This window comes from Eriocheir sinensis, chromosome 32, assembly GCF_024679095.1.
Source record: "Eriocheir sinensis breed Jianghai 21 chromosome 32, ASM2467909v1, whole genome shotgun sequence".
Lineage (NCBI taxonomy): Eukaryota > Metazoa > Arthropoda > Malacostraca > Decapoda > Varunidae > Eriocheir > Eriocheir sinensis.
Genome location: NC_066540.1, coordinates 4,926,735 through 4,946,717, shown reverse-complemented (window position 1 = coordinate 4,946,717; position 19,983 = coordinate 4,926,735). Strand labels below are relative to the sequence as shown.

General features: G+C 43.6%; 1 protein-coding gene across 13 annotated transcripts in view; it reads left to right on the top strand.

The window, feature by feature from the left end:
* Window positions 1-19,983, top strand: part of LOC127006077 (uncharacterized) — a 115,903-nt gene that overhangs the window by 59,812 nt on the left and 36,108 nt on the right. For 9 of the 13 annotated variants that reach the window (XM_050875571.1, XM_050875566.1, XM_050875565.1 and 6 more), the window contains 3 exons: window positions 9,748-9,858; window positions 16,844-17,957; window positions 18,060-19,897. In XM_050875571.1, the coding sequence (XP_050731528.1) occupies window positions 9,748-9,858; window positions 16,844-17,957; window positions 18,060-19,897 (3,063 nt within the window). Of the gene's footprint in view, window positions 1-9,747; window positions 9,859-16,843; window positions 17,958-17,982; window positions 19,898-19,983 lie in introns of those variants that run through there. The other 4 variants (XM_050875568.1, XM_050875569.1, XM_050875573.1 and 1 more) reach the window with 4 other exon arrangements.

The following is a 19,983-nucleotide window of genomic DNA, read 5'->3' as shown; positions in this document are numbered from 1 at the left end:
GCTCGCTCCCACAACCTAGTGCGAGGAAGGGGCGTTAGTCTCGGCCCCAAAATGCCTTGGTGTGACGTCACGGAGTGACAAACTGACCGCAGGTTAGGCCTGCTTGAGACCTGAGATTTCCTTGGTAGGCCTCCAATATCAATATAAGGTCACTGGTATTTTATTCCCATTATAAATATTTACCGTTCTCCCGCAATAATTAAAAGAAGGCAGATTGACCGCTTTTGGCAACGATACCCTGTTTTGACCCCTGACACCTCTGAATTTTGTTGACACTACAGATTGTAGGGGAGATATGGGAGCACAACAGACCTCTTTGTTTCAACCCCCATCTCTTCCCTCTCGCTCTCTCTCTCCCTTCTCTCTCAAACTTCTTTCTCTCTCTCTCCTCTCATACTTTTCATTTTTTTCTCCTTCTCTTGTGTACTTCCTTCTTTCCTATCTCTCTCTCTCTCTCTCTCTCTCTCTCTCTCTCATGAGAAACCCACATACATATATAACTGGTTGCGCAAACACCCCAGGTTAACTCTATTTACATGGGGAAAAATACCATTACAATTGTAGTACATTTCGGGCCATTACACTAACGAGGCTGTTTGTGACAAGCTACACTAACTATTTAATCAAAGGTGGAAGATGAAGGACAGCAAAGGCGAAGGCTATTCCCCACCCCCCCATCCCTCCAGCCAAAGCTGGCAGGAAAGGAAAAAGAACCATACAGCATAGAAAAACTGCATGGAAATTATGTAGGAAAGAGGAAAGAACTACCATTACTGCTACCACTAACCGGGCGATAAAAGCGGACAAGCACACCAGTATTCGAAAGAACTTAATGTTATTATGACAATGAGTAATATCTTAGTTGCTGGTTGGATTCAAAACACTTGTCTAATCTATTCTTGAAGGCCGCAACTGTTGTACTATCAACGACATCACAAGGTAGAGAGTTCCAAACATTAACAACTTGATTGAAGAAATGTTTAGCTTTGTGCGACGAGAATCTTTTACCACTTATCTTCAAATTGTGATTTCTTCTTGTTCTATTTGATCGATCAATTGTAAAGTAATCTTCCGCATTAATATCACTGAATCCTTTAAACATTTTAAACACTTCTATTAGATCGCCTCGCATTCTTCGTTTTGATAGACTGAATAAATTTACTTCTTTAAGCCTTTGTTCATATGATAAATTTCTCAACCTAGGAATCATCTTTGTTACTCTTCGTTGAACCCGTTCCAACTTTTCTGTGTCTTTTCTGTAGTAGGGAGACCAAAACTGTACACAGTACTCTAGATGGGGTCGAACCAATGAATTATAGTTTTAATATTACTTTTTCCGTTTTATTATTAAAGACTCGTCCGATGAAGCCAACCAATTTGTTTGCAGTTTTAACTATCTGTGAACAATGCTGACCGGGCTTTAAATCGCTTGATATAGTGATTCCAAGATCCTTTTCTTTACTTACTGCAGAAAGTTGTTGGCCATTCATTACGTACCGAACGCGATTTTATTTTTTCCGATGTGCAACACTTTACATTTGTCAACGTTAAATTTCATTTGCCATTGATTGGCTCAACGTGCAAGTCGATCTAGATCTGATTGTAAAGCTTCTTCGTCGAGTGTCGCAGTTACTTTACTAGCAATTTTTGTGTCATCAGCAAATTTTGATACTTTGCAAGTGAGTCCATCATCAGTATCATTAACATAAATTAAGAAGAGCATGGGGCCAAGCACTGATCCTTGAGGTACGCCGCTTCTGACGTCGAGCCAGTTAGATGTAACACCGTTTAGAACTACCCTCTGTTTCCGCTCAGAGAGCCAGTCCACAAGCCAATTGTGAATGTTACCCGAGATACCGTGCGCCCATAGTTTGCTGAGTAATCGTTGGTGTGGGACCTTATTAAATGCCTTTTGAAAATCCAGATATATGATATCTACTGATCTTCTTTCATCGAACACCTCAAAAATATAATGAAAAAAATCAAGTTAGTTAGACACGAACGTTTACTACAGAAGCCATGTTGCGAATTATTTATCATATTATTTTCTTCGAAGAATTTCACCATATTGTCGCGAATGATAGTCTCCATTAACTTACAAACAATCGATGTCAGGCTAATTGGTCGATAGTTTCCTGGATGAGACTTGTCCCCCTTTTTAAAAATTGGTGTGACATTTGCAAGTTTCCAATCCGACGGAACTTTTCCAGCTGTTAAAGATTTATTGAATATGATGGAGAGCGGTTTACAAATTTGATGTTTGATTTCTTTTAAGACCCTAGGGGTAATTTTGTCTGGACCAGGAGCTTTGCTTACTTTAATCTTTTCAATTGTGTGTAAAATGTCACTTTCTACGATGAGCACACCACTTAACATCTTTTCGGTCCTTCTAACCTCCAGTGGTTGAGGTGATAAACAATCTTCGTCGGTAAATACGGATGCGAAAAAGTTATTTAGGATTGTAGCCATTTCATTTTCATTGTTCGTGTAGTTACCATTATCATTAGCAAGCGGTCCAATACCACAAGTTAGTGACTTTTTATTATTTACATAGCTAAAAAATTCTTTAGGATTAGATTTACTCGTTTCCGCTATATATTCTTCAAGATTTTTCTTGCTTTGTTTTATTAATTTCTTGGTTTCGCGGCAAATTCTGTCCAACTCTAGTTTGTCAGCCTCACTCTGAATTGATATGTAGCTACAGGGGGGTCGCCTGATATGCGAACTTGGGATATGCGAACCACCTCATATGCGACCTCCTTCCTCCCTCCCTCCCCCCCTTGGGGGGTGGAGCACGTGGGAGCGGTGACTTGACTCGGTAGTAAGAGAAAAGTTTTTTTTTCATTCATTTCATGTTCCCGACTTCGCTAACATCCATTTCCTACCAAATAATGAACTTGCTGTTACTCACTTCCCGAAGGAAGGGAAATAAACAATGGCGCAATCTGGCAACTCTGTGAGCACGTGGGAGCGGTGACTTGACTCGGTAGTAAGAGAAAAGTTTTTTTTTTCATTCATTTCATGTTCCCGACTTCACTAACATCCATTTCCTACCAAATAATGAACTTGCTGTTACTCACTTCCCGAAGGAAGGGAAATAAACAATGGCGCAATCTGGCAACTCTACTCTGTGAGACGGCTCCACGTGTTCTCTTCATCAGTACGTCTAAAGCAGCCATTGCTCTCACAAGCTGTGTCTGTGCTGTGTGCAAGCTAGCCTGTGGGCTATTGTTGTTGCTGTAGTTGTTATTATGGCGCCTCCAAAGAACTCGAAAAAGCAGTTTATTACATTGGAAAATGTGGCTGACCGCCCAGATACCATTATTTACATGCTTTTTAAGGTTCCTAATATGCGAATTTGCGATATGTGAGGCTTTGAACCGCCCATATTCTCGCATATTAGACGACCCCCCCCCTGTACTGTATACGCATTTTTTAAGAGATAGGCTATTTTGAATTTCGTTATTCCACCATTTGGGTTTCTTCTTAAAAGCTGAACGTCTGTTACGATAGGGTACGCATATGCTTATGGCATTGTTCAGTATTGTGGTGAAGGCCCCCCAAGATTTATCAATATCTGTTTCTGCCGAGATTTCAGTCCAGTCAGAATTATTTAGAATTGATTGGAGTCTTACGAAATTCGCTCTCTGATAATCAGGCACCTTGTCTTTGCTAGGAGTTACTTTATTTTCTTTCATATTGATGCTGAATGTGATTGTTCGGTGATCGCTAGAACTAAAAATTGGACAAACATTTACTTCGTTACCTAGATCAGCTGTCGTTGAAAAGATAAGGTCAAGTATATTATTTTCCCGAGTCGGTTCTTGAACGTGTTGATGCAAATCACTTTCTAGTAAATTTGTGTTCAGGTCGAGCCCTGTATGACAGTTCAACGGTTCACCCCATCTTTTCACTGGCAAGTTAAAGTCCCCAACAATTACTGCCTCGCAACTGCTACTTGTTTCTAAAAATAATTCACTTAATGCGTGGTCGATATCAAGAGTCTGCCTTGGCGGTCTGTAGACAAGTCCAATTACTATTTTACAAGATTTATTTTTAATTTCAATGAAGACCGTGTCTACATTGGTTATAATATCTGTTTTCACAGATACTGGATGGAGAGAGTTGTGGATATAAAAGATAACGCCTCCACCCTGTCTGTTCTCTCTTTCATGACTAAAGATGGTATAACCCGATAATCTATATTCCGCAATGAAATCTCTATTTGAAGTGTCTATCCAAGATTCTGTGACTCCAATGATGTCATAATGATTTGTAGCTGCGAGGACTTCTAAGTCTTCAAATTTGTCACGTAGGCTGCGAGCGTTTACATAGCAAGCTTTAATGTGATTCGAGTCGGGGGTTTCGCGGGTTGAGTGCTCCCTTACAGTGGAGCTGCTGGTGTTCTTGCCTCCGCATTTTTTGGCTTTCGAAGAGCCACTTGGTCAGAGAGCAGCCTCCCGAAACGGGCTGCTCCAACAGGGTTTAAGTGGTTGCCATCAGGAAGGAACAAGTCTGAATCGTAGTAAAAATTGTTCCACAAGTTAGCAAACTGGACGTTTTCTTGTGAGCAAAGGGACTGAAGTCTGTTGTTTGTGCTGAAGGCCTTACTGTAAAAGCTAGATTCGACACCGACCCTCGGGAGGATTCCTGAGATTATGATGTTACTGGCATCCGTTTTACGTTTATACTGCTTGATCATGTGGCGGTATTTCTCAAGCAGTTCCTCAGAACGGGTTGTCTATACGTCATTCGTCCCTGCGTGAATGACAAAGAGGGTGTTTCGGTCGTCATTTCTCGTGACATCATCGCACGCTGCGGTTATGTCGTCCAGTCTGGCACCTGGATAACAGTAATGTTTTCTGCGGCCGTTTGATGAACGACCACAGAACTCAACCAGCTGGCCACGAACCATGGAGTCTCCAACTAGGCGAGTCCCAAACTCATCCTCCATGGTGCCTGCCAGCACCTGGAACCTATTGAAGGTAGTGGGGGTCAGTAAATGCTTGGTAGCCTGCTTCGATTTGGCTCCATTCCTTACAGGTTGGAACCCGACATCCTGTGATGCAGGAAGAGAAGCGTTCAGTGGGGCAGGCTGGAAGGTGTCCTGTGAGGCAGGCTGGGAGTTAGCCTGTGAAGCAGGCTGGGGGTTAGCCTGTGAAGCAGGCGGGGGGACAGCCTGTGAAGCAGGCGGGGGGGCAGCCTGTGAAGCAGGCTGGCGGTTGTCCTGTGAGGCAGGCTGGGGGTTAGCCTGTGAGGCAGGCTGGGGGTTAGCCTGTGAGGCAGGCTGGGGGTTAGCCTGTGAGGCAGGCTGGGGGTTAGCCTGTGAGGCAGGCTGGGGGTTAGCCTGTGAGGCAGGCTGGGGGTTAGCCTGTGAGGCAGGCTGGGGGTTAGCCTGTGAGGCAGGCTGGGAGTCAACCTGTGAGGCAGGTAACACGTCCTCCCGTGAAGCAGGAGATTCATCTGGAGAGGGCACAGTCTCGGTGGAGGGCCTCTCCACCATCGATGGTGGAGTCACTGCCACATTATTTGAAACAAATTCCTGAAGGGCTTCGAATTTCTTTTCAAGATCATTATATTTGACTTTCCATTCAGTCACAGCCTTCTGAAGTTGTAATCTTTGAATGCAGAGGCAGCAAGTTTTACTCAGCTGGAAGAATTGAGCTGCAAATCGTCCAGGACAGACGTCACACTTAAGGCTCGAAGGCATTGTTAGAAATTTAAGTGAGTTTACAGTTTGGGCAAATATTAAAAGCATAAATTGAGTTGGATAAAAATTGTGCATGGAAATTAGATACTGCTGTGTTAGATGCCTCCAACACTGGGAGTTCTTCCACAGGGTCTTGAAAACGCCTCAAAGACCAATCGTTTGTCCTGAGCCTCGGTCACGAGAGAAACTTTCACAACCCGGCGCTTTTCAGCTATTGTCCTCGAAGTTTTGTCCTGTAGACCGGGGCCGGCGTAGTCACACAGAGCAGAGCTGGCAAGGGAGGAGAGGAACCAGCAATTCGTTCCCACATTCCGAAACGTCTAACCCAACTCTGCGACACTTTCGAGGCCTGGCCAGTGGCACCTGTCACCAGGTGTTCTCCACCAACTCTAGAGAGTATCAGACGCCCTTCCTGAGAGACCAAAAAGCTGAAATATTCCTTGACTATAAGAAAAACCCTCAGAAACTCCACCTAGAAGCCGGGAGGTACAACCTCAAATGGCCCACGGAAGACATCTCTTTCAGGAGAAAACAAGAACCAGCTGTTATGCAGAATAGGGATGGGAGTACCGTCGATAGAGGGGGGGGACGGGGAGCTCACACCGACAACTGGTTCCCAGGGAGGCTCTTTAGTGTAGAGGTCGCCACACTCCTCTACACCGCAGGCCTAAATAATTAGGCACGGTCCAGCTGACTAGGACCCTGGAACTCCAGCCATTTTCTCATAAAGAGATCCTCTGCCTGCAGTCCAATCCACCACTGCTGCTGCCCAGAGGCTTCACCGTGACCCTGGCACGGGAGACATATCAGGTATTACACCTTGTCCAAGGGTGACCTGAGACTATGCAGGGCAAGGACGTCTAGCTCCCTGAGGTGAAAACACTTCACCCGCATACCTCAGGAAATAATGTTTCCTGTCCACACCTCAGGGTTGTTTTCAGGATGTCGGTGTGTGCGAAGACTGCTGCAATGGCCTCTGTGTTTTACTTATTATTGCACTCACTGGAGAGCAAGAAGAAGACAAGGAAACGCGTATGGTTGCGGTAGTTTATAGAAAGTTGAGCATTACAGAATGACTTACTTTTGGCGGAGCCACGAGTTAATGGAGCAGGGTTTAATTAATTAATAATTTTCTTGGAAGGTCAACCACAGATTTTGAAGAACAATTATGAACGGTGGCTCCCAAAATACCACGAATCGATAACAGGCACAGAAAAGGCATTCCAGCCTCCATCAGCCTGCAGCTATAATCTGACAGGTGAAGATCCTTTTACAAGCCTCATTAACACCTTTGAAATGTCAAAGCTGAGGTTCCATACAAACTTTCCTGGTGTGGGCGGTCCTGAGAAACAGTTGGGAAGTATTTGAGATTAAAAATGAGAAACTTTTGCGGACTCGCGCGTACACGTATGCAGGTGTGGGTGTGGGTGTACATGTATATATGTATAAATGTGGGTGTGGGTGTATATATATATATATATATATATATATATATATATATATATATATATATATATATATATATATATATATATGTATATGTGTATATATATATATATATATATAGTCACACACATACACACACCTATAATTAGCTAGATATTGAAGTATGTGAATGAATGATAATTATAATCCCAATCCCTTTTCCCCATGAGTGAGGTGTGGGATGTCTTTATCCCCACACCCCTGAAGGAGGTCACTCCCAGCGGTCAGGGTGTGCCCCCCTCCCTTCTCTCTCTCTCTCTCTCTCTCTCTCTCTCTCTCTCTCTCTCTCTCTCTCTCTCTCTCACATCCATAAATATATAATGAAATCTGACTGGAATATAAAAATAGTTTATACTTTACTATCAAGACTTGAAAATCACACACACACACACACACGCATGCAAGCACATGCACATGCACACATACACACACACACACACACACACATGCACACAGGAACACACACACACACACACACACACACACACACACACACACACACACACACACACACACACACACACAGATTGACGATGTGGGGTTCTTGAAAAAGGTCTGGACTTCTGAAAATCTCTATGTATTCTCAGCAATAAAAATATAAACTAAATTATCCGAAAATTGAGTTCTCAGACTCACATCCCCTTTCTCGTTACTTGTTTAGCTTAAACTATCCTAGGCACGAACTGTACTTAGCTGCGTGGAAGGGCGCGCCAGAAGCTGCACCCTGCTGCCACATGGTCTGCCCGTGCACGGTGGAGTCCTCCAGCCTCTTCTCGTAACTTTCCAAGGTGCTCCGCACAGCAAACACGCCTCTCGTAACCTCCCAAGGGCTTCCCTTGCCTACAGTACACACTCACCTGACTTGTGGATATGGCAGGTGGTAGGAAGACCACTGCGATGTAAAACACGTGGGCGGGAGAGGAAGAAAGCGTGTCTGGTCAGCACGAGAGCACTTGGAGAAGAGGGCACAGGTCAAGGGGCGACCCGCCACGGCCCGCGGTCAAGATGCCAGCACTCGCCACAGCTGACATCTCTCGTTCTGTGTAACACTTATACTAACGCCCTAACGGCTATGGGTTATTATTTATCAATAACCTAACACCATGCACTAAGTAATAGTGGGTCATGCATCCCATGAATATTTCAGTATTGGCAGCAATAGGCAATAAGTATTTGAATAAGCTCCTGCTCCCGCCTGTCCTGGGTCTGGGTAGGTAGGTAGAAATTTCCCGCCTTCTAAGGACTTATTTCCCACTCTCTAAATAAAATGGTGGGGACTTCCATGGAATTTTCCACGGGCTATTTCTTGAAATAAGGAATTCATGACAGATGCTAAAGTGCACTTGCTCATGTCGGGAAGGTACCTGCTGGCGATTACGAGTCCAACACTTGATCAGTCTGTGGTAAATTACACATACATTCTCTTTCAATGTTTCTAGATTATTTCCTGAATGTATCCAAGTTGTTTCTCAACTGCTTCCTGAAACACTTGGGAAACGTCTGGGATACATTGTTGTCATTCAAAGATTCCTGGTGTGGATGTGCCTTAAAGAGAGAGAGAGAGAGAGAGAGAGAGAGAGAGAGAGAGAGAGAGAGAGAGAGAGAGAGAGAAGGGGTAGGATAGGGCATGGCAGGTCACATAGGCAGAGCTCTTAGGGGATCTAGCCAATCACAGCAAGATGACAGCTGTCATCGCGTAGGAGTTGGCAGGTGTCGCCTTCAAGGAGATTTGCGAGGCAGAGTCTGCTGAGGTGGCCGAGGTTTTAATGAAGCTGACTGTACCTTGGATCAGTTAGGTGTAAGCATGGTGGTACGAAGGGGAAGATAAGAGAAAGGGCATTACAAGGAAGAAGGGTACGTGGTAGAGTCTTTGGGATGAATCATGGCTGGTAGAAGTGTGAGCATGGAGGTAAAGAGGGATTTGAGAAATACAATGATAGTACCAACCCTCACATATGCAAGTGAAATGTGGGCCTGGAATGAAACTCAAGATGTCTAGAGTGCAGGCAGTGGAAATGAATTATTTGAGGAGTGTTTGTGGTGTGAGGAGAATGGATGGAATAAGTAATGAAAGTGTGTACGAGCATTTTGGAATGTGTCACAGGGGTGAAGGGAAGAAGCGTGGAGCGGTGGAAGAAGTGAAGTGACAGACTTTAAAGTGGTTTGGCCACATGGAGCGAATGGAGGAAACTAAGATGACCAGAAGGGTGTGTGTGAGTGAGATAGAGGGAGGGAATGCTAGAGGACGACCTCCAGTGAAATGGAGGGATAGGGTGCAAGAGTACGTTAGGGAGAAACTTTGAGAAGGTAAGGAGGGAGTGTCTGGATAGAGAAAGTTGGAAACTTCTGCTGTCGATGAAATGATGATGAGAGAGAAACAATTTATATTACAGTATATTAATACTTTGTTACGACTGTCAATGTATTTATATGATTTTTATGTGAATATATCTCCCTCTCCTTATATTGTATCTTATTTATTTCCTCAGTTTTATGTCAACTTTGATGATGTTTATAAGATAATAATGTTGGAAAACCTTTATTTATCACAGAAAAATATGCGGGTTCTTCGGAGCAGCAAGCCACGCTGCTTCAATTCCTCAAACTCCCGTGAATCAAGTGTCAACAAACAGCGTCCGTTCAAAATGCCGCTTCCCGACCTGGTGAGTTACCGCTTATCTAGTTTATTTTGCTGCCTACACACCTTCAGGAGACACAGGGCTGATGGTGGTAGGCTGTGGGTGTGTAGACATGTAGGGGAAAGGAGAAAATGAGTGGTGATGGACAAGGAATAGAAGGTAAAGAGCCGTGCCCTATGTCTTCGTCCTCATCTTTCCCTTTCTCTACCTCTCTTTCGGCCCATATATTTCGTTGACTACCTACCTTCAGGAGACATAGGGCTGGAGGATATGGTGGTGGTAGGCTGTGGTCATGTAGGGGAAAGGAGGGCATAGGTGATTGAAGACGAGTGAGAGATGGAAAAGAGCCACAGCCTTTCTCTACCTCTCTCGGCCAGTATGTTTCATTACTACACACCTTCAGGAGACACAGGGCTGGAGGGTATGGTGGTGGTAGGCTGTGGTCGTGTAGGGGAGAGGAGGGAATAGGTGACTGAAGACGAGTAAGAGATGGAAAAGAGCCACCTGTAGCCTTTCTCTACCTCTCTTGGCCAATAATTTTGTTGACTCGACACCTTCAGGAGTAAAGTGATGGTTTGTGAGCGAAGTAGAAGTGAGGTTGTAGATTTTGTATGCCCATATAGAGTGGGAATTGAATGTGACAAAGAATGCAAAATAATTTTGAATGGTGAAGAAATGGAGGAGATCAATGAGTTTAAGGGCCGCTTTCACAGTCGTTTTGTTTGTTTTGATCATTACCAATGGCGCTGATCGATACTATAGTTTTCCACGTGAAACTGGCCGATGGGGTAGTGGCGGCTACAGAGGAAGTGAGAGGTGTTGAGAGTGTGTGGTAAGGTGCGGGGCTAGGTTAACCCTGCAGCCGCCACTACCCCACTGGCCAGTTTCACGTGGAAATTCTATAGCAGCAATTGTCGCCATGATCAACACAAACAAAAGGACTGTGAAAGCGGCCTTAAGTACCTTGGATCAGTTAGGTGTTTGCATGATGATATGAAGGGAAAGATAAGAGAAAGGGCATTGCAAGGAAGAAGGGTGGTAGGGTCTTCGGGACGAATCATGACCGGTAGAAGTGTGAGCATGGAGGTACAGAGGGATTTGAGAAATACAATAATAGTACCAACCCTCACATATGCATGTGAAACGTGGGGCTGGAATGAAAGTCAGATGTCTAGAGTGCAGGCAGTGGAAATGAGTTATTTGAGGAGTGCTTGTGGTGTGAGTAGAATGGATGGAATGAGTAATGAAAGTGTGTACGAGTGTTTTGGAATGTGTCACGGGGTTGAAGGGAAGAAGTGTGGAGTGGTGGAAGAAGTGAAGCGACAGACTTTGAAGTGGTTTGGCCACATGGAGCTAATGGAGGAGAGTAAGATGACCAGAAGGGTGTATGTGAGTGAGATAGAGGGAGGGAATGCTAGAGGATGACCTCTAGTGAAATGGAGAGATAGAGTGCAAGAGTATGTCAGGAAAAAGGGTGAAAGATCCTTGAGAAACTTTGAGCAGGCAAGGAGGGAGTGTCTGGATAGAGAAAGTTGGAAACTCTTCTGCCATGGCCATCCCCTGGTGGGAGCTCCAAGGAGCAGGCGTCGATGAAATGATGATGATGAGGAGGAATTGAGAAACTATTATCTGAGGTTGACACTGACTGGCTTTTGGCAAATGTGTCACCAATTTTTTAATCCGAAGACAGAACCCTCCCTGCTAATTATAGACCTATTTCACTAACCTCAGTTCCCTGCAAAATTTTAGAACGTATAATTCATGGACATATAATGGCCCACTTTGATGGGCAAAATATACTGACTGACAGTCAGCAACGGCTTTCAGCCCAAACGTTCGTGCGAGACTGAATTACTTGTGACCACACACGACATTTTGCAGTCCCTTAACAACCCCAAAATTAAACAAGTTGATGCCTTAATACTTGACTTTGCCAAAGCCTACGACAAAGTTTCCTACCAAAGACTTTTAGCTAAATTAGAATACTATGGCATACGAGGACAACTTTCTAACTGGATTACCACGTTTTTGACTACCCACAAGCAAAGAGTTGTTCTTGATGGTAGTCAATCCTCATCTATTCCTGTAACTTCTGGGATACCTCAAGTCACTGTCTTGGGCCCCCTTCTTTTCCTTTCTTACATTAATGATCTCCCACTATCACTTACCTCTTCTACTAGACTTTTTGCAGGTGACAGTTTAGTTTATCGACCCATTTTAGATAGGGATGACTGTCTTCGACTCCAGGACGATTTGGCTGCACTTGAAGACTGGGAAGCCAAGTGGCAGATGACGTTTAGACCAGACAAATGCTATCACATCTGTTTCATAAGTACTAACAAATCTATTCCCTCATTAACAAACTCCATGACACAAACCTAAACACTGTCTCTTCACACAAATACTTGGGAGTACATATCTCAGCAGGCATGCGATGGAACACACACGTGAGCAGCATCAGGGCCAAAGCTCACAGAGCCCTGGGGTTCCTGCGTAGGAACCTTAGCAGGTGTAACACAAACATCAAAATTCTTGCATACAAATCACTCGTTCGGCCACACATAGAATATTGTGACACCGTCTGGGATCACACTCTGATCACAATTTCCGTTGCAAGTCAGTTGTTTTTGAGGTTTTAATAAGTAAATGGAGATTGGTTACTATTTTTATAACAGCAGGATAGTATCTGATAGGTAAAGGGGGTGACTACGGGGGGTCCTGCTGCGCATATGGTACGTCCAATAGCTTTGAAATCTTAGTATGTTATTTGTTACTGTAAAGGTTTCTTATTCTGTGAATTTCATCAAATTTGGGTGAAGTTTAGGAGAGACTCGAACAAAGCGTATTTTTCGTTTTTATGTTCTACAGGCTTCAATTTTCAGTTAATCGGTTTGAAAAAAATACCATAGAAACTTTGTTTACCTATCTACATTTTGTTGGAAGTAACTTTTTGATTTTTTGTTTTGTCTTCGAAGAAAAAAAATTACTATCTTTTGTCAATTATTATTTTCTCCTCTCTGTGTCCCATTTTCTTTTGACATTATTGAAAATCTATTTCCAACTAAAAATTGCCCTTTAGTTGTAGTTTCAACAGATCCCTAACAAAAGTCAATCAGACTTTTTACTGATTTTGTGAAATTATTTTAAGTTTAAAAAACTAATTTAATGACGAGATTTTCTATTCTCTTTTTTCTATTACTCTCTCGGTCCCACACGTCCTCTGCGTGTATCGAAACACACGAGAAATTAATCAAGATTAGGGTATTTCGCCGGCTGCCTGGGATTGAACCACAACCAGCGTGACGGGAGAGCCACTCCTTACCGAGTCGGCCAAAGAGGTACCCCCCTGGCTAAGTGGGTTATGGGAGGCTTGTTCATCAGGCATAGTCACCGCACTACACTAATTTTCGAGATATTGGCTCCTAAAGATTTTTTTACATTTCATTCCTGTCCTGCCATTTGCATTTATTTAATTGGCATGAAATTTTTACATATTATTGTGTATATCTTGTTGACTTGCTGGAGAATGATCAGGCATCTGGGCCCGTGGCACTCGCGCGTAGCGCGTGTGCCGCGGGAGTGCCTCGTGGGAGTGCCTTGCTTCTACGCTACTCTCTTGCTTGTTATCTGAGGTTTGGCCACTCCATAAGACCTCTTGATGTTGGTGACTTTTTCTGTTTGCCTTGCGCTTGTACATCATTTGTAAGGACATTTTTTTGGTTGGAGAGGAGAGAAAATACGATGTACTCTTCCCGTCTGTGTCTCGCTTGGCACTGGCGCGGTGGCACCTCTCTTCCTCCCCTGCCTCTCCGCACGAAGAAGAGAGGATGACAGATGACAAAATTTACGAAGAAATAAAATATTCTAATGCAATTTTTACGTATATACGAATGATACTGCATATGTTGACATGAGCGTCTTATGACGCGCATGTCCGACTATGACGCAAAAGCCCCCCCATGGGGGAGGGGTTTTAATTTTACGAAAACAAACCTCACCACATGGTAATTTAGGGTTTCCCGGCCACGCTGAGCGAAAAACATGTACTCGTCCGATTTTAAATATATTCGTCAAAAATACCCAGTAGTCGCCTCCCTTAAGGTGTTTTTTTTTTTTTACAACAAAGGAGGCAGCTCAAGGGCACACACAAAAAAGAAAACAATAACAAAAAAAGCCCGCTACTCACTGCTCCTAAGAAAGAAAGAAAGAAAAGAGGTGTCCAAAAGCAAGGTCAGACTCAGGAGGAGAGATGTCCTGATACCCTCCTCTTGAAAGAGTTCAAGTTGTAGGCAGGAGGAAATACAGATGAAGGAAGATTGTTCCAGAGTTTACCAGCATGAGGGATGAAAGAGTGAAGATGCTGGTTAACTCTTGCATGAGGGGTTTGGACAGTATAGGGATGAGCATGAGTAGAAAGTCGAGTGCAGCGGGGCCGCGGGAGGGGGGGAGGCATGCAGTTAGCAAGTTCAGAAGAGCAGTCAGCGTGGAAATATCGATAGAAGATGGAAAGAGGCAACATTGCGGCGGAATTTAAGAGGTAGAAGACTATCAGTATGAGGAGGAGAGCTGATGAGATGAAGAGCCTTAGCCTCCACTCTGTCCAGAAGAGCTGTATGAGTGGAGGCCCCCTACACATGAGATGCATATTCCATACGAGGGCGGACAAGGCCCCTGTATATGAACAGCAACTGTGCGGGGGAGAAGAACTGGCGGAGACGGTACAGAACGCCCAGCCTCGAGGAAGCTGATTTAGCAAGAGATGAGATATGAAGTTTCCAGTTGAGATTTTGAGTTAAGGATAGACCGAGGATGTTTAGTGTTGAGGAAGGTGATAGCTGGGTGTTGTCAAAGAATAGGGGATAGTTGTTTGGAAGATTGTGTCACGTGGATAGGTGGAGAAACTGTGTTTTTGAGGCATTGAAGGACACCAGGTTCCTCTTGCCCCAGTCGGAAATACAGGGGGGTCGCCTGATATGCGAACTTGGGATATGCGAACCACCTCATATGCGACCTCCTTCCTCCCTCCCTCCCCCCCTTGGGGGGTGGCACACGGGGCCCGTTGGGGAGTGGAAAGTGGGTGGTGACTTGACTTGGTAGTAAGAGAAAAGTTTTTTTTTCATTCATTTCATGTTCCCGACTTCGCTAACATCCATTTCCTACCAAATAATGAACTTGCTGTTACTCACTTCCCGAAGGAAGGGAAATAAACAATGGCGCAATCTGGCACCTCTACTTCTGAGGCGGCTCGTGTTCTCTTCATCAGTACGTCTAAAGCAGCCATTGCTCTCACAAGCTGTGTCTGTGCTGTGTGCAAGCTAGCCTGTGGGCTATTGTTGTTGCTGTTGTTGTTATTATGGCGCCTCCAAAGAACTCGAAAAAGCAGTTTATTACATTGGAAACTAAGTTAAAAAAATGTGGCTGACCGCCCATATACCATTATTTACATGCTTTTTAAGGTTCCTAATATGCGAATTTGCGATATGCGAGGCTTTGAACCGCCCATATTCTCGCATATTAGACGACCCCCCTGTAATAGTAAGGTCTGAGGCTAAGCGTTCTGCAGCCTCTAGCCTTGAGTCATTAAGTTCCTGTAGGGTGGGTCTTCTTGAGAATGTGGTCCTGGTGGTGGTGCTTGGGGTGGTGTCCATGGGGGAGAAATGCTGGCATGTTGGTGGTTCTCTGCATGGTAATTTACTAGAACTAGATTATTCTCTGACATGGCTTTGTGAGGGATTTTGGTCTGATTTATGGATATGTGTCTGGACTCCTGAAATAGTCTGATTTAAAAACATTTCAGTAATGTCACTGACAAGTCAAACGGAAGCATACAACACAGCAATAGTGCTGAAAATGAATTACAACCCTTCTGCCTGATGACAGGCACCACCGCCCGGGAAAAACTGTCATGTACATCACTTCAGATTCCAGTACAGATTGCACACTATTGGAAGTATGAAGATGGAGGAATTTGACGATTTGTTCCTAGAGGATGACTACAGAATACAGATCACCTGTGCTTAATCCTTTGTATATGCCCCACATCCAGCGGCAGATGCGTTCTGTGTGGCAAGAGTTATGTTTACAGTTTGCATGTATATGAGTTCTGAGCCAAATCTAATTTTCTCCTTGTTTTAGATTGATGTCAACTATAATATTGTAAAAATATATATTTCCTCACCTGCACATGATGATTATGTTAAGAGATGATGCAAGAAATTCACCAGCATACAAAAAAACAGCACTGCTCCGGGATTAAAGTCACAGCTACAAAATAATTGGACAACGCTGCCTAGGATCAAAAAGATGCAAAATGTCTTTAGAAAATGCAGCATCTTCCCTTCTTTCCCTTGCCTTATGTCATTTTCAGTTTTTATTTAATGTGAAATAACAAGAAAATAAATATTTCTTCATACAACACCAACTTTCTGGGTCTCAAAGAGATTTGGCATGGACTGAATATTTCATTCTTCAAAAAAAAATTCCTTCAGGAATTTGACTGCTGTGGTGCTGTGGCTACTACTCGCTGATTGACCAGTGAAAAAGTGTTTGTCTTTTGGGAAAACATATCACTGAGCACTTTTGGTCTCATTTGCTTTTGTATGCATCCGTCTGACTTGTCAGTGACATTACTGAAAACTCATTAACACCGTATCCAATATCTGGAGTATAGAAGTGTGACTTAAAGAGTTTACTGTATTCTTTTTATATATATATATATATATATATATATAGATATATATATATATATATATATATATATATATATATATATATATATATATATATATAAACTAGTCAGCACAAATGGTTTGAGGCTCAGTAAATGTAACATGCTGAAAATTTTAGAATTTTGCCTTATTGATAACTTTGGCATGGACTGAATATGGGAAGAGGGATGAGAAAGAAATGGATATGAGAACTTTATCATTACCTTCAATATATTGCTGTATGTAGACTCATGTTAAAAACTGACTGGCATATATATTCTCTAATTCTATTACAATTCCAGTTTCAGACAGAGGCACTACACCGTGATATCCTCAACAGGAATAAAACAGCATTCAACCAGGTTATTGAGCGGTACATTTCCCTGGCACACGGACTTCCTCCTCCACTAGATGAATGTCCCTACCAGTCTCCACACAACAGCAAAAACAAACCAAGTTCAACTCCCTTATACCCCCAGAAGAACCTTTCCAGGACAGGTGCAACCATAAAAACCAGCACTGTCTCCCCAGCGATCTCATTGAGGCAAGATTCATGTTGTGATGAGGATGATCTTGTTAGAGAAGTAGAGGAATCACTGCAGAGGAGGAAACAACAGCTTGGGTTAAGTGATGACTTTATATGTGAGGAGATAGAGGATAATGAGGTTGATGAGGATGACCCCACTTGGGATGGCTCTCATTACCATGCCAGGGTGAATTTACCCAGCAGATTGCATGAAAAGAGAAAACTTTCTGATAATCTTATTACAAACACAGTGGGGTCATCTGATGAAAACAAGTCTCGAAAGAAAGCAAAAGCACCTGTGGATGAAGTAAGCCTTTCCCAAAACAAAACTGCTGATTTGAGGCAGCTTTCTGTGCAGGACAGGCTTTCAGATGTGAGCAACTTACCAAGAAGAAGAGGTAGACCTTCCAAAAGAAAGTCAGTGCTGGAGGTGAATGATGAGGGTAATATATCAAAGAAAAGATGTAGATCGCCCAAACAAAAGTCAGTGCAGAAGGTGAGCGATGAGGGTGATACATCAAGGAAGAGAGGTAGACAGCCCAAAGCAAAAATGGCGGCAGAGAGTCAAGAAAATCTGAATCAGAACAACCCAAGGAATGAACCCAAACGGAGAGGCAGGCCACCCAAGAAGAATAAAACATTGAGTGTGAACCCCACCAAGGACAAAACTTCAAACACAAGGTCAGGTGATGAAAACAAAGAACCGAAACGGAGAGGCAGGCCATCCAAGAAGAATAAAACATTGAGTCTTAACCCCACCAAGGACAAAACTTCAAACAAAAGGTCAGGTGATGAAAACAAAGAACCCAAACGAAGAGGCAGGCCATCCAAGAAGAATAAAACATTGAGTCTTAACCCCACCAAGGACAAAACTTCAAACACAAGGTCAGGTGATGAAAACAAAAAACCGAAACGGAGAGGCAGACCATCCAAGAAGAATAAAACATCGAGTCTTAACCCCACCAAGGACAAAACTTCAAACATAAGGTCAGGTGATGAAAACAAAGAACCGAAACGAAGAGGCAGGCCATCCAAGAAGAATAAAACATTGAGTCTTAACCCCACCAAGGACAAAACTTCAAACACAAGGTCAGGTGATGAAAACAAAGAACCGAAACGGAGAGGCAGGCCATCCAAGAAGAATAAAACATTGAGTCTTAACCCCACCAAGGACAAAACTTCAAACACAAGGTCAGGTGATGAAAACAATGTGCCACAAAAGAGAGGCAGACCATTCAAACAAAAAGCAACAGGGACTCTTAAGATCCACACTCAGGACTGTAGTGTAGTGCTGAGAAGGCTTGGTGGGGGCAGTGAGGGCATCCTGTCTGTAAATAAAACAAATGAAACCAGGACACTGTGCAGTATTAGAGGTGCAGAAGAGGAGCAAAGACCTCAAGAGAGCAGTGATGATATTGTGAAGTTGGTGCAGGAGGCAGTGGGAGGGACTGCTGGTATTCTGCATAGGGTTGAATATGGGAAGCATATAATCTGCCTCCTTGACACCATGGACACGATGCTTATCATGGTAAATCAAAACGTGCCCAGTGAAACTAGTACTGGCAAGGAAACAGAAGCAACTACAGGAAAGACTTCCAAAAAAGAGAAGAAAAAAGCCCAAGAAAGAGAACAGAGTACAAGAACTCATACTGGCAGCAACATGGAAGCAAACACACAAGTAGAACAAACTGTCAACAAAATTACTAACATAGAGAAAAGAAAAAAGGTAGACCAAACAGCTAAAAAAACTAACAACAAAGAAAAAGAGAAAAAAGCCATAGAAAAACAGCAGACAGTGGATAAGAAAGCAAGGAGTAGCACAAGAACTGAATCCTCACTCCATCATAAGGCGATGCAACAGTCTGAGTCAACTGTTGAACATCCTACAGTGAAAAAGATGGGACAGAATAACAGCCGAAAAAGGGAGCACATCTCAAATGCAGTCAAGTCACCGAAGAGACAAAGGAATGAGTCAAGCGTGCCCGCCAAGGCTTCTGTTGCAACACACCTGGCCATAGATGCCATGTTGTCACCTGGGCAGAATAGCAGCATTGTTCCCAGCAGTGAAGGCAATGTGCTGAAGAGATTACATGTTGATCCAGATGCAGGAACAGATAAAGTTACAGGTCAGTTTATGCAGCATGAACCTCCGAACACCGGTGAATCACCAAATCAGCCAAAAAAAGCACGTGACCTAGAAGTCTCTGACAGAAGTCTTTCTTCCGATGGGTCAGAGTCAGAGTCACAGGATGAAGATGGATGGCTTACTGATAGTGATGAAGATGACATGATTTCAGAATTTAGTACAACCCAGAAAAAGAAGAGCTCCCTCCATCGGACACAAGAAAGGCTGAAAAGAAGGAATTACAGTCCAAAGCACAGAGAGTCAGTGAGCAAAGCTATATTCGATAGTGACGATGACATCCTTATTATGGAACCGCCCAAGCCTGTGCCCATATCAGAAAACAAGAAAGACAACACAAATTCTGAAAACAGCCAGAGCACAAAGGGGGTGCAGGGCAGACCCATCATGGCATCACCATATGTTTCCCTGAAGACCCAAAGACCCATTAGGAGAGCTGCAGGTGGACACCAGCAAAGCCTGACCACTTGCAGTTCCTACATCCAAGGCCTCATCAGTAACTCCATCATGAAGAATGTTCCAGAGATGATGACTTCGGCCTCAACCAGGATACCAGTGGACGGTCAAACGGAGGAGGAACCTGACCCTGAGGACATGTGGGATCTCCTGTCAGCCCTCCCCCAGCGGTCCTCCAGCTCCCTTGCCGCAAGGGCTGCCAAGACCAGCCTGCAAGAATCTGGCATAACGGTGGGTGTTCTGTGATCAACTTTATTTCCATCATTGTGAAAGTTTTTTTAATGTTTTGCTCCTCCACTTCCTTCTTCCAGTTGTAA